We start from the raw sequence: 14,663 nt of genomic DNA, 5'->3' as shown, positions 1-14,663 counted from the left end.
TCCTTGAAAATGGCTTTAAAGGAAACCAAAGAATTCTTGGTCAAGAAATACAGGAATTGTGGACATTTATTGCAGCTTTCATTAACTTGGGAACTGTGAAATTAAAATTTCAATCCACAGTTGTTTTTTCACTGCCACCAAACACCATGACAGATTACCCTTAAAACCAAAACCCGACAGGTGGATCAAATCTGCCAAAAAACAGTGCTGAATCCTGGAGAACAACACTTACAGTTGTATTGGATTTGGACACCGCAGTACACATTCACGTAATTCAGAATGAAAAGTTAAGTTATTCTAGCACAACTATTTTCTTACACCACCATGATGTAAAGCAAACAGTGGGCCTGAAAACCCATACTTATAATCATCTATGATTCCAACCAAAAGGTCACTGTCAAGGTTATTACTAAGTATCTATAACTTTCAATACTTGCGTCTCGAGATTTTACATTGAATCCACAAAAAACAGTTTACACAACTCATGGGGAGCTTACAGTGCAGTGGTCACAGTACTTGCCTTGGATCAATGTGGTCCAAGTTTGATTGATTTGATTAGTAACAAGTTGGTCCTCTACTCTGCTCTTAGTTCTCATCAAAAACCAACATTTAACCCATTGACACCTAAACCGGCCTCAACCGGCCGCGCGCGATGACCCCTGAAATACCTAAACCGGCCTCAACCGGCCGTACAAAATGGCGTCTTGATCGGAGTTGATCTTAGGCCTCTACCCAGTCTCCCTTAGGAAATCTAAATTTTCTGTTGTTATGGAGATTTAGTAGGATAATTGACCAATCATTTGCCGTGTTGTGAGCATATTTTGACAGCTGATAAGAGACCTCACAAGGGCTGGCTTTTTGCCCTTTCGACCGCGCGATCAAATTACGCGGAGACAACAGCCGATGCGCCCAATTACGCATCAAACGATGAGGATATTCATGCTTTTTTTTTCGGATTCGGAGGATCTAGGGATCTAAGGGATCTTTTATGGTTTTCCTGTAAGAGGAGGGGATACTAGAGACAACAATTTTGATTTAGATGACTTTAAAAAAGTGACGAAGAAGACGGTGAAAACCAAGCGACCGATGATAAACATGAAGCTCGCTGGAATGATCAGGTCGATAATATTCAAATTCCAGATTTCGTGGCAGCTACTGCTCTTTATTTCGTTTTAGATAATCGTAATGAATTAAATATTTTTCTTAGTTTTCATAGAAGATGATCCATGGGAATTAATGGTAAACGAAACGAGTAGGTATGCCTGTCAAAAACTCTTAAAATCCCCGAGCGCATTGCCCTTTTTTCATCGAGTAAGCCGCGCAGAATTAAAGGCCTTCGTAGCAATTAACGTCATAATGGGCATTGATTAGCTCCCGAATTTAGCTTTATATTGATCAACCGATGGATTTTTTGCAAATAACAAGTTTTTTTTTTCCTAAAACAAATTTGTAATCGAAGGAATTTTCGCCTTCGGTATACCTCGGAAGATCGGTATCCTCAACAAATAAATCAATCCGATCGTGCGTTTATATTCTGCAAATGCGAGAAAACTTCCAGCGATTTTCTCTGTTGTTTTTCTTGTGTTGTGTAAGTTATCTTTCAGTCAAAGTTTTCGAAAGAGCATTTTTGTACACAATTTGACCTTGTTTGTTCTCTCATGAAACATGATAGTGATCAATTAACTAAATTAATCTTGCGGTTTTGTGTATTTTGACAAGCAGAAAACACGTAGTGAAATTTTGTTCGGCAGTGGCTTTTTTTCCCTTTTTTTTGCACTTATACCTGCAAGAAAACAAAGCGATTGGAATAAATTTCAAACAATTTTTATCCATTGAGTGGTTAGACTTAACTGTAAATTGCATAAGGCATATTTTGAGTTATAATAAATATTTTTCAAGCGCTTTGTTTAGTTAGCGATCAAAAACTTTCTTGATTGCTTAACGCGCGCTGCTTCGAAAAATTCTACCTTTACATTTTCAGTTGAGCCTTAGGACGTGTTTTGAATCACTTTTTAGCAATATTTTTACATCATCTGGAAGTTCACTGTTTCTTCTTCAAGGTGAACTTAATTCTAGAACTCAGTATCTTGTGTACATTTACTGCGCATATGGTTTATTTTTCACGCTCGCTTTCCAATGCAAAACCTCGAAAATTTCCCAAGTTATCTTGCCCAACAAAACAGCGCACGCGAATGAATCATTGGGTTAATTAACCAATTGACCCTGGGAGTGAGACTTCACAGATTTTACTCTGTCTAACGCCAACAGATTTTACTTGTCAATTGGGGGTGGTCAATGGGTTAAGCAGTCAACAGCTACACAATGTATGTCCCCTCAATGTGACGTGCTTTAATCTCCTGTGATTCGGTTTGATTTTGAGTCTCCCCAAGAGACCACTTTCGATATACAGTCAACTCTCTCTAAGCCGGACACCATCGGGACCGGCCTCAGCTGTCCGTCTTAGAAAGATGTCCGGCTTATAGAGAGTCGACGTAACATGACCCCAGGAATTTTACAGTAATAATGCTGAACCTGTGCACAGTTAATGTACGAGTCTGTTTACAGTTTATTTTAAGTTATTTACTTGAACGAAACGTACCTGTTTTAGATTACAATATAATTCGGTTGTCACCTTCAAGTTATTAAATTTTTTTGAATGGGACTATGACTGATTTAATTTTAACTTATACTGTAATAATTTCGGCGACAAGATAAGAGCTATCAATTAAACGTCTGGTGTTACATGTAAAATGAGTCACGTACAAGAACTTTTCTTCCCTAAATCGTAATTTGCGATCACATTCAGCACCTCACAAGTGTCCATTGTCCGTCTTCTAGAGAGTTCGGTTATAGTAAAATGACTAAGAAACGACCGGGACCAGCACCAGGTGTCCGTCTTATAGAGGTGTCCGTCTTACAGAGGTGTCCGTTAAGAGAGAGTTGACTGTACAGGGGGTATTAAAATTCAGCCTAGTATGCATAGTAGAGAACCAACAAACTCAACCCACATATTGGTGGGAGGCAAGTGCTCTGACTCACCACTATGCCAGACCTGCACAGAATGGGCAGGGTGCTATCAGTATAAATAATAATGATACAGAGGATAACTTTATTGGTTTTCATCTATAATTACTGTTTATTAAACTTGCTCAGTCTACATGCTGGATTGCTCAGTCTACATGTACCTATCTAAAAACCAGTTTTCAAACACTGATGTTTAAAATATTCCTAGTGGAGAACAAACTAGATTTCTAACAAGTCTTCTGAAAACAACAAAATTTAAACAAAGTTAGATGTACAAAACTAAGCCAATGTGCCCAAACACAAATTCACAGTCTCTTTTGAATTTTTTTATTTGTGAGTTTGAAAACAGAGTGTGAATGTGCAAACCATGCAGCATATAAAAGCAAGAAATCTAGGAAAATATGGTTTTGATAAATTACTGCCATACATGTAGGATAATTAGAGATACAATGTAAAACTACATGCAAGATGTTAAAATTAATATTTTCTGATGAAAGAAAATCGATAATCCAGACTTTGAGGATTTAACACAAACAAGTCGTAATTCACAGTTCTGAGACATGAATACTGTGAAACATGGTTGCTTTCACTTTGAATAACACATCCTCTTACTTGTTGGAAGACCAGCATTTTTCGCTTTAAGCACTTTGTTCATTCAACGCATAGTTTATAGTAGTCACTCCCTTTAATACTGTATGATGACAGCGATGAATATTCCATCCTTGTAAAAGAAAAACTGTTAAACTTATCTGTCCAACAACCGTAATAAAAATTTCTTCACGATTTTCCAACAACAGGTCTTGGTTGATTGTTTTCTGATGGTGGTCCTGGCATCCGTCCCGGTGGAGGACCCCCCATGGGTCCACCCGGGGGAGGTCGTATCATCCCTGGGGGTGGCATTGCTCCAGGAGGTGGCATAGGAAATGGTAGTGCACCCGGAGGAGGCATACCTCCAGGTGGAGGCATCATTCCAGGGGGTGGGGGTGGAATCATTCCAGGTGGTGGGATGTGTGGAACTTGTGGAGGTGCTGAAGAGCCAGCTTGATATGCTGCAGCTATTATAGATTATAAAGATATATGAAAATAATAAGCTCAGTGCAAAATTTATGCCAAAAATAAATTATTAATCAATTTTACTGCAATTTAACCCTTTCACTCCCAATAGTGCCACTTAAAGATTTTACTCTGTGTAACGCCAGACGATTTTACTCGTCAATGGAGAACCCCACGGGGCTGAAAGGGTTACATGTAACAACAGCTAGATTCACTCAAAAACTATGTCCCCATTAACCCTTTCACTCTCAATAGTGCCACTTATAGATTTTACTCTGTCTAAGGCCAGACGATTTTACTCGTAAATGGGGAACCCCACGGCGGTGAAAGGGTTAAGGAACAGATATAGAGAGTGATTTCATAATACACCATGGCTGGCGGCAATAAATTGTTTCACATGGCTAATGTGACCATTGGTTATGTGAGAGAAAATGCTCAGTACTTTATAATCTGAAGAAAGTCTTTGGATTTGAAGTTTGGGTTTGTATTGAAAATTAATGCACTTTGAAATAATCACGCAAGATGAATAAAAGTATAAAACGAAACAGTCATCAGTTTTGACTTCAAGCAATTTGATTTCGGGTTGAGTTAGGCGCTAATAAAACGACTGTCCTTAAGACTTTTGATAGCCATAAACAAAAAAATAAATATAATCTTGAACACTACATTGTGTACATGTACACTGTATGTCTTAATACTAGTCTAAGACAAACTGTAAGAAGGATGAACAAAATGTTTAAAAATGAAACAAAACAGAAGTAAACTAAACAACAATAAAGCAGGAAGCCGCTTGTTCTCACACACTGAATGCCATTTGTCTGCCACACAATACAACGGAACTTTATTAACACAACTACCAACTATCAACAAAATTGACAGAAAATGGTATATCAAAGCAAAAAGCCCAGCTCAAAGAGAAAACAAAGAAAATAACCTTACTACAATCTGTCAAATAAAAGAAACCATTTCCGACTGGCTGAGGGGTGGGAGGGTGGGAATGGGGTTGCACTAATGGCAAGACACAAAAACTGAATCATGTGACTGGACGTGAAAACTGATACCCTTCCTTGCACCAGGCCCTTCGTTCAGTGTGGGAGAACTTCATTTCTTGCCGCTTTCGCAAGCTCAGCCAGCAAGAAAAACATTAATTTTTTATTGCAAAGGTGCTCTTTTGGTGGTATGAGTTGGGTATATGGAGGAACTAATACAAAATGAGCCACATACTTGTTTGATCAATTAAGCTTTGAGCCTGCTCTTCCATCCACTTTGTGTAATAAAACCTCACATTCTCCTTGTGTTTACGGCCACCATTATGTGTTTTTCTGACTGATGGCTGAGGATCCAAGAAATCACAAACAAACAAAAAAACACTCTGTGTTAAACATTGTTTATCAAGGTACATTTATAGGGGAATCTTTGTTGACCTTTTTACGTCATTAGCATAGAGCTATCGTTTTCTAATCACACAGGCAAGAAAAAAGAATTGAAGCTCTGAAAATTTGAATATAACATTCCTCATAATCTAAGAGAAATGAAATTTTGAAATTTTACAAAGGATGTATAAATAAATAAGTATTGCTAGTGCTAATCACCTTTACTTGCAAAGGGCACGGCTCACGACATCGGGCTGAAAGCATACAAAGGCGCCTCTGGCTGTTGCTAAACAGTCCATGTTTGACGTCAGAGCACAGCACCACAGCTAGATGTTAATTAGCTGTGAGTCAATTTTGACGAGGGAGGAAAACCGGAGTACCCTTCTTCTGCTGATGCAAGCAACAATTATCAATATTCACACATGGCTACGAGGTTTCTGGTTAAATTTGAATATTATTAATTTTTGTTTAGAAATCTACCTTGAGACTTGTGAGACAAAGAAAACTGAACTCAGCCGTGAAATTTGGCCACAAAGTCTTGTAACCATGCCTGAATATTGATATAACAAACTCCGTCTTGGCCTACTGCTCTCTCTCGCAGTTACTAGGCCTAGGCACTGATAATGAAACTGGTTAATCTTAAGTTATTGTAGTGCTTATCAACAGTTATTATGGCTCAAGCAACTTTGCTGAATTATGAATAAATTACAACGGAGTAGCCGCATAGATGCACAGCCACCTTCCAGAGAACTTGAATGAACTGCGAATAGATGAGAACTCGAGTAGCTGCATAGCTGCGTTACCAGCTCCACTGTGTAGCTAGAGATGTGGGGTATTCTGTAATTGCTCCAAAGTTAAAAAACAATGTTCAAGTAAAAAAACTACCCAATCAAGGAATGGGAATTTTTTCAAAATTTAAAGACACAATGAAAAGGATAAGAAAAGAATACTCAAGGCTTGTATGGAAAGCATGATCTTTAACCCCTCATAAATGACAGTAAACAGCAAGGCCATTTGGAAACCTTGTTTATGTCAAAGTAAATCATTATTTTGTTTTCCGTTTTAATATTTTTTATTTTTTATTATTATACTTAATCTATTCAGTGTTAACTTCATTAGCAAGCTACCACTTCTTTGAAGAATATATACAGATACAGGATATTAAAATTAACATTATTTTTGTCAGAGGAACTTCCTTACCGAGTCGTGTGTGAGGTAGGTGTCGCAGTAATCACAGTAATATCTGAAAAAAAAGGCTAACTATCAAGAAAATTATACTAAACGCAACAAGTGCAGAATTGAATACAACGACAACTTCACAGCATACATGTGATTCAGTGAATGTCTAATTGATGGCTTATTTAATTTGAATCGGTGGCTTGCCAGTCGCTCTGAGTGCTCTGACTGGGAAGCCACCGAGCCAACATTTAAAACGACTAACAAGCCATCGAAAAACTACTGTTCGGTGTGTTTGGCGAGTAGCCGAGCCACTTTTACACAGAACACTCATGACGACCGGCGAACCGAAGAGGCGCTGAGCTGCTCCAACGAATTTACCCAGAGAATTTGCCCAATAATCTATAGTCAAGCCATAAATAAATTAACAAACTGGTACACTGAATAGCTTAAAATGTTAAAACTACTTCACATTTTAAAGAGAAAGAGAAAACCTACTTTGGCATTTTGAAAGCGTCTGTCGTCCGCCACGTTTGCGCAGTGCAAGATCACGCATATGGTTTGTGTGAGAGGTAATGCACAATTTGCATGCAGGCTCCTGTCAGGGCTCTTGATTGTGACACACGTGAGGAAGAAACATGGCGATGCTAGCGGAACCGAAGAGAAAGCAAAAATCGAGCAGCGATCCCCGCAATACGAATTGGGCTAATGGTAAGGATCAAAGTTTTTCTGTCTTACCTTACGTTTGGAATAGGATTTCCCGGAAGCTCTGTTTATCAAGGTGCATATAAAATAGAAACGAAGCAACTTCAGAACACCTCAGACACTTGATACAAATTAAATATCTCCTCCTTTACCTCTTGTCTCAAAGTTGATGAAAAATGAATGAAAGTCAGTTGCTTCTGATAAAAATGCTTTCTTTTTCGTTTTCTTTAATTTACAGTTTTTTTTTTGTGGGGATGGAGATTCCCTTTTTGGCCTGGTTTCCATAAATTTATATGAAATTAACCATCTGGGCCCAGTTGTTCAGGGAAAAGAGATGACTAACTCTAATCCGCGGTTTAATACCACCCTAAAGTTCAATTTTATCGGTCAAAAAAACCTTAAAAATGTAATTTCGTGCTAAAGGAAACAAAAGTCCAATTTAAAGTGAAAGCTATTAAACAATCCTATGGGAACCTGGTTTAATCAGCAAATAATCTGGCCCCAGTCGTTCCTAAGGTGAATAAGCCTATCCACTGGCCCCATTTTTTCAAAGGCCAGATACTGGTAACTTGATCCAGTGGATAAGTCACTGGGACGAGATAAATCAGTGTCCATTGGATAGTGCAATTGGTTTTGCTATGACTTACACTGGATAGTGATTCATCAAGCAAATAACGCTATCCATCATTTGAACAACTGGGGCCTGGTATTGAAGTTTCCAGTAATCCAGAATAACTGAGACCAGGGCCACAAAGTTTGTGATCAGTCTGCATTTCTGGCAGACATTACACTGTATAGCACCATTTTTCCCTGTGATATGCGGTGCACTTTCTGGATGATTTGACGAGTTTAATTTGTTCCTACTTTAAAGACCATTATGATACAGTAATTCTGACCAAGACTAAAATTTTATCAAACAAAAAAATGAAACCTCTGTCTGTTAGAGCGATTTTCAGTTGAGTGTTGAAAGTAATTAGGGAATTGCTTTGGTTTTGCATTACTTCACACAGTGATTGGTTCCAAGTTCTTGCGTCACTTTTTCAACCAATCAGAAGTAAAATTAAAACCAATCGTGGTTCATGTGTGCACATTTTCCTGCGCTTTGTGTCAGCTACGTGTAACGACTTAGAGTTTTGATTGGTTTACTGGATTGTCTCCATCCTTTTTGATTGGCCAAAGTAATTACTTTGGTTTTGGTTTTATGACACTCAATTGAAACTCGCTCTGTGATCTTTGGTTTATCTTCAACACACTGTCACTGGTAGCCTGTGTGCAGTTGTCCGCTCTCCTAAAAATTAATTGGAGAGGACGTGGGAGAGTGGGCAGCTGTACACATGCTACAGCTGTATGTCACTGGTAGTGGAGCTTGTATTATGAATTGTCCAATCAGGTTGTAGGCCTTCACATTCATTGTATTTCTTCACTTCCCTGGTCCCTGGAGATCGCCAATCATTTGATCCCTTACACGTAATAAAGCTATTGAAACATTTCGCTGTGATCATCTGGCTTTGGGTTTTTTCAGACATTATTTACTTACAGGTTTTATAGAAACAAGGGTTAGAAAAGCCGTTTTAGTAGTATGTTCCCTGCAAGCAAATGACTATTTTTCATTACATGTTGCAAATACTATATTTTAAGTTTTCTTCTTTGTATTAACCTTATTATCATCTGTTAAAAGATACCAGCCGATTTGGCTATCAAATGCTATCTAAAATGGGATGGGAGAGTGGCAAAGGCTTGGGTGCAAAGGAAAATGGAATAACAACACACGTTAAGGCTGTGAAGAGAAAAGATAACTTAGGTAAGGAAACTAAACAGCTCCTTCTTATATCTTTAAGTACAGTGCATTGTACAGGGCAAAAATTCCTCTCGTCCATTGGACTCGTAACCTTTAGATTTTGGTTGTCAGAAAGTTAAATTCACTCATCCAAAAAAATTATTAAAGTAAATAACAAAATATCATTAAAAAAATGTAGAAATTGCATAATCAGTTTTGTACCAAATCTCAAGTGTTTATTTTAATAGTTACCGGTACTTCAATTTCAGTTGTTCTTTGCACTTTTTAATACAACACCATGTCATACACACACATCGGGATCATTCTCATTCTTTATGCACAATACACGACTTGAGAAAATGCAGCACGTTTATGAGGCATTCAAATTAAGATCTGAGATGAAACATATAAATCCCGACAATATTCTGAGGCTGTTTTCAAGGAAATCATCTGATGATCACAAAACTTACAAAAATGTTCCACAACTACACTTATCTTGCCACAACGGTAATCGCCTTGTGTTAATCGCCTTGTGTTAATGAAGCCTTGTCTCAAATGAGGTTGTCATTTCCATATATGGAATGTGGATCCCAGTCTTTACCGAACCACAGAGCCAGATATTCTCAGAAAACAGAGGAGTAAACGGGTAGGTTGCCGTGAAAAGAAACCAAAATTTGCCAAACTCAGGCTAGTTTACAAAGTCCAGAGATGCTTGGGAACTCAGACCTCAGTAAAAAAGAACTTCTTTTTTTTCAGCAAACTCTACTTGTCCCGTAGGGCAAGTGTTTTTGGAAATCCACTTGTCCGAGATACGAGAGTACTCGTCTCAGACAGGCGGACAAGCGGAAGTTTTTTACCCTGTGTAAATGTACCTCTTTGGAGCTAATGCTCGCAATTTACATGTACAGCTGCAGTGTTACCACTCATCATTGGCCAACCAAATCAAATGCCCATAATTTAGAGTGGAAAATAGCAATAACAACTAAAAGTGACAGAAGAAAAAAAAAAGAAAGTATTTACATCAAACCCCAAAAGAAGCATTATGGCATATGAACAAAAAGACAACAACATTAAAACACATTGCATTTGTGTAATCTTTCAAAAGTTTGGTCGAAAGTTGAATGTTCAGTGTTACATGTAGGACAGCTGGTCTCAGGTCATTACCATATTTTTATATTTTACTCACTGTCATCTTGTTTGTGATGTAGTGATATTTCTTTGGTAAAGAAACTCCATTTATTACCATGTTAAAGTTCAAAATACTTAACCCATTCTAGTTACCACTGGATCATTATCTGCTCCTTTGATACCATCTTAATGCGTACGTTTCCTTTGAAACTTGACCTGTTACAAAGTCATTTTCCAAAGTCTACATGTAGATAACTTAACAAAAGTTCAATTAGTAAAATTGCCTGCGAGCGTTAAGCCACGGTACATTATGTACTTGCAGATTTTTCAGCATCATGAATCCTGTAGCGTGCGATGTGCGTTAGTGTGAATACTGTGAATACACTGTAAAATTTAATCCTCTCTGAAACTACATGTACCGGGGTCTTTTTTCTGTGATCAAATAAGCCTTGATTATGATATTTTCTAGGTCTTGGAGCTGAAAAATCAAATGAAAATAACTGGTTATCGCATCAGCTGGCCTTTGATGATATGCTGTCACAGCTGAATCAACATGTGGAAAATGGAATAGGTACTCTTTGTCAACTTTCTTCTCTTGTGTTTAAAAGTGATTTAATGTGGTTCCAGAATTGCCCAAATTATCAAGTGTTCAATGATTTATGTGGATTATTGTCGTCATCAAAGTAAACTTGCCAGTATTTCCAATAAATGAATTCTGCATGGTCCACTCTTTCTGTAACAAGGGCAAAATTGTGTCTTTCACTCTCGAAACAACTGACTTGCTTCATTCTTTCCATAACTCAGAAGAAGATGGTGTAAAGAAGAAAAGGAAGAAACATGAAATGGAGAAGACTGCGCGGCAATCTCGAAAGAGAGTCTTGTAGGTGTTAATGTTTGTTAAGCTCTTATCCACGTACAACTGTACCATTACATGACAAGGAATTTTGGTGCTGGCATTCATGTATGAAGGAAATCTGAATCCAGCAAAATTGTGCTTCTTTAGATCTTGAGATCAGACAGTCTACTGTACATTTGAATTTTTCAGTTTGTTTGTTTTGCAAACAAAGTTAGTGACAGAGCTCACATTATTCAAGGTGAAATGGAAAAAGATTGAAACCTAAATACTGTTCCATGCCCTCGTAATTGGAAACAAGTGTCACCGTGTTGCAATAATAATTGCAAAGAATGGATCGAATCTGATACATGTACAAAGTACGGTAGTGATCATTTCAACGGAGTATTGTTTAACAAATTCTTGGAAGGCTTAGAGCTGGTCAAAAGTTGAAGATTGTTTCAATAGTCTCTGTTTTCAAAATATCCAGAGGGTCTGAGGTTTTTACTTTACACTTTAGCGTTGTGCTTTTGTCAGGTTTTTGGTGTTTAAAACCTCGCTCGACAAACTCGCACCCTTCTCAGATAAATGTTATTGTATGCAAAGGTTAATTGACTCTATGTATGATCCAATTGTTACTGAAACTATTTCACACTTTTATAGCTACAACAGATATATTCAAAGCAAAGACTTGTCATCCAAATCAGCTGAGGACATGGCTTGCATCTTTGGCCAGCGGAGCAAGTCGGCACCTGGGACGCCACGGGTGCAGTCAGAGGTCAGTTTGTATGTACACGCAACTGTGCCCGGTCTCACCGAATTTTCGGTTAATTAAAGCGCTTTTTTTCTAAAACAATTCGAAAGTGCTGAACTCGGTTGTGCATTGTTAATTTTTCATGATATGTTCCGAAAAAGGAGACGTCACTTTGTAAAGAAAGCTGCAGTGATTTCGGAGATGGGCTATTCAATGCGCATTGGTGGCTCAGTCCCCGGTGTTTTGGCTGTCCTGTTCTCTCCAGCAGAAGTGGCCGGCTTGGCGGTGATGTCTCTAAAACGGCTTGTGGCTTATGAGGCCACCTAAGCAGGAACAGCCATAAGTCAAAAAGGGACTTTGCCGTGTGCTGGAATATGTAGATGTGGATGATAGGGTATAGGTGGGTAGGGAATGACACGGTGGGTATGAGGGCAAGGAGATAGAGTCGGAGGGTTGGAAGGGAGGGTGGGTGGAGGGCGAAAGGGGGATGTCAAAGGTAAAGGTAAAGGTACACCTTATTTAACATCGGAAGTTCCTTTACTCTCTAGAGAGTACTCTCTCAGGAAGCCGACGGTGCGCTCGTTTTACCCCCCTCTTTCCATCAGTGCTCCGTTTTAAGGGTATTTAAAGCTACTTAGGCTACACTGAAAGGAAAGAAGTCGAAACAAGGATGTGAGATCCGAGGATCGAACTCGGGACCTGTTGCACCCTTGCTCCTCGCCGTTTGCAAAAGGGTTAGTTTTGAAATATTGCTATGGGAACACCTCTATTTGATTTCGTCAACAAAATGGAAAGTCTTGTTAAGGTGAAACAAGATAGCATGGAACTAAAGCCTGGTTTTCACTAGCGACGCAAGCACAAACATGAGAGCGCTTTTTTCACCGAGAAAACGGGGGGGTTGATGAAAGCATAAGCACAAGCACAAGGATTAAAATGTTTCCTTTTCCTTGTGTTTGCATTTATGCTTGCGTTCGCTTGCGTCGTGTGAAAACGAAGCGCAGCAAAAGCACAAGAAATTTACTACGTCTGGCCAATTAAAGCACTCGTCCCAGGTTCCCGCGCCTGAGCATTTGAACAAAATGGCGGATGCCGTGGCTGATTTTGATGCTTATGTCGACGTTCGTTTTCACTTAGCATAAGCTGCTTTCTGCTTGTGCTTGTGCTTGCGTCGCTAGTGAAAACCAGGCGTAATCGAATCTCGCGTGGAACGAAATTTTGCTTTTTTGGAACCAAATAACTATGCGACGACTTCACGAAATCTGAAGTGATTTCGGAGATGTTCATGTTGTTTTCATCGCGCAATGTTGAGTAGGTGAATCGTTTGTTTATGCGAAGGGATGGGGTAAGGTAGATGAAACAGGCACTCATTTTTTAAGTCGAAGCACTGATTCCAAAACGTTTGATTTTTTAAATAATGCAATGAAAACACCCTTATTAAAACTAAATGTGTGGAACTGATCGACAATGACGTGAAACGAAACTACTTTATTTGGGAACGAAACCACTTACAGTGGATTTCACAAAACTTTTGACAGATGGTTTGCGAAGTTCGTTATAAACGAACTTTGGGAATTTCATTACGTAACTGTCATTCAAACCGCAAACTTTAAAACGAACTTGGGAATTTCGCGCCGAACTTCGTGGGAATGTGGCGAAGTAATTTCACCATTGCTCTCGTTTGTTGTTTTTAAGTGAGTGCCTTCACCGCATAAGGAAAGGCAATTCCAAGTTTGGTTCGGCAGAAAATTATTGAAAGCTAGTTAGAATGGAAAGGACCATCTCAAATGGGACAGGAACTGAGACTTAAAACCATTTCCAAAATTAAAGGGGGTAGTTTCTAAAGAAACTGCGGTGCTGCGTCGGTGGGGAAGTAGTACATAAAAACTGGGTTTCATCAACGGAGTTCGCAGAGGGAATATCAAAGACAACAAATGAAGAAATATCACTCGGTCAGCGCGTGCTGAATCATGTGAATATTTGTATGGAGTGTTGTAAAACTACCAATCCCTGTATTTACAGCAGTGAAATCCAAAACAAACTGGTGATAATAACGTTTCAGTGTTCGCCCGAAAATGTTCCGTCGCGTGCATCGATCAGCCGCAGCTTAACGCAAGATCTTGGTTTATATTCATTCAAGAAATTCAGCGTTATTCCACAGGAATCACTGACTCTTGAAAATGAAAATATACTTTTCCATTATTTAGCAGCTTGCGCGGACAACGCATTTTTGTGATGAGTGTTCAGTGTTCATTCCCACGAAGTTCGGCGCGACATTCCCAAGTTCGTTTCAAAGTTTTCCGTTTGATTGACAGTTGCGTAATGAAATTCCCAAGTGCGAAGCGAACTGTCACCTGTCAAAAGTTTTGTGAAATCCACTGTAAAGACGAAATGGCTTGATCAGTTCGTTCTGATGAAGCGCTAACGCTCGAAGCGTCAGCCATCTCATGTTTTCAGTTCGCGGTAGTAATTCGACTGTTACTAACTTCATTGATAAAACTACATTTGCCGTAAACTTGAAAAACGTCGGGCCCACTTGTTTGTTTCTAGCAAGATTGCCCAAATGCAATCCGTTTCAATCTTGTCCATTTTTGTCCATTCATGCCTCTCTTTCCTTTTGCTGTATTTCTTTTTTGTTGTTCAAAAGTTTTAAGTGGTGATTGCGATGTTTCATTCTACATTTTGGGTGTCATGAAATTGCATCATTTTGAGTGACATATCTAGCCCCTTTTAGTGGTTAACACTTGTCTATTTTCTTGTCAGGATGAAGAATCCGATACCAGCACAAAGTCTTCTCCGGCGCAAGTTCTTCACGGTGTACAGACCATTAATTCGGGTCAGAAT

The 14,663-nt window shown here is 38.9% G+C and overlaps 2 protein-coding genes across 2 annotated transcripts in view; one reads left to right on the top strand and one right to left on the bottom strand.

The window, feature by feature from the left end:
• Positions 1–3,095: 3,095 nt before the first annotated feature.
• On the bottom strand, positions 3,096–7,170 carry LOC138002504 (U1 small nuclear ribonucleoprotein C-like). The gene is made up of 4 exons (XM_068848542.1): positions 7,125–7,170; positions 6,651–6,693; positions 5,302–5,410; positions 3,096–4,079 (listed from the first exon to the last, which is right to left on the bottom strand). Exons 1-4 carry the CDS (start codon positions 7,130–7,132, stop codon positions 3,802–3,804), a joined length of 438 nt encoding a protein of 145 aa, XP_068704643.1. The 5' UTR covers positions 7,133–7,170; the 3' UTR covers positions 3,096–3,801.
• A 65-nt stretch (positions 7,171–7,235) lies between these two features.
• The window catches only part of LOC137979366 (PIN2/TERF1-interacting telomerase inhibitor 1-like), an 8,224-nt gene continuing 796 nt past the window's right edge, over positions 7,236–14,663 (top strand). The window contains exons 1-6 of the mRNA XM_068826609.1: positions 7,236–7,337; positions 9,010–9,132; positions 10,706–10,807; positions 11,041–11,116; positions 11,732–11,846; positions 14,583–14,663. The exon at positions 14,583–14,663 is cut by the window's right edge and continues 796 nt beyond it. Of these exons, the coding sequence (XP_068682710.1) occupies positions 7,265–7,337; positions 9,010–9,132; positions 10,706–10,807; positions 11,041–11,116; positions 11,732–11,846; positions 14,583–14,663 (570 nt within the window). The 5' untranslated portion in view covers positions 7,236–7,264. The remainder of the gene's footprint in view (positions 7,338–9,009; positions 9,133–10,705; positions 10,808–11,040; positions 11,117–11,731; positions 11,847–14,582) is intronic.

The sequence above is a fragment of the Montipora foliosa genome, chromosome 1 (assembly GCF_036669935.1).
Source record: "Montipora foliosa isolate CH-2021 chromosome 1, ASM3666993v2, whole genome shotgun sequence".
In the NCBI taxonomy this organism is placed as follows: domain Eukaryota; kingdom Metazoa; phylum Cnidaria; class Anthozoa; order Scleractinia; family Acroporidae; genus Montipora; species Montipora foliosa.
The sequence above is the reverse complement of the archived record's forward strand: the minus strand, read 5'-3'. Positions and strand labels throughout refer to the sequence as shown.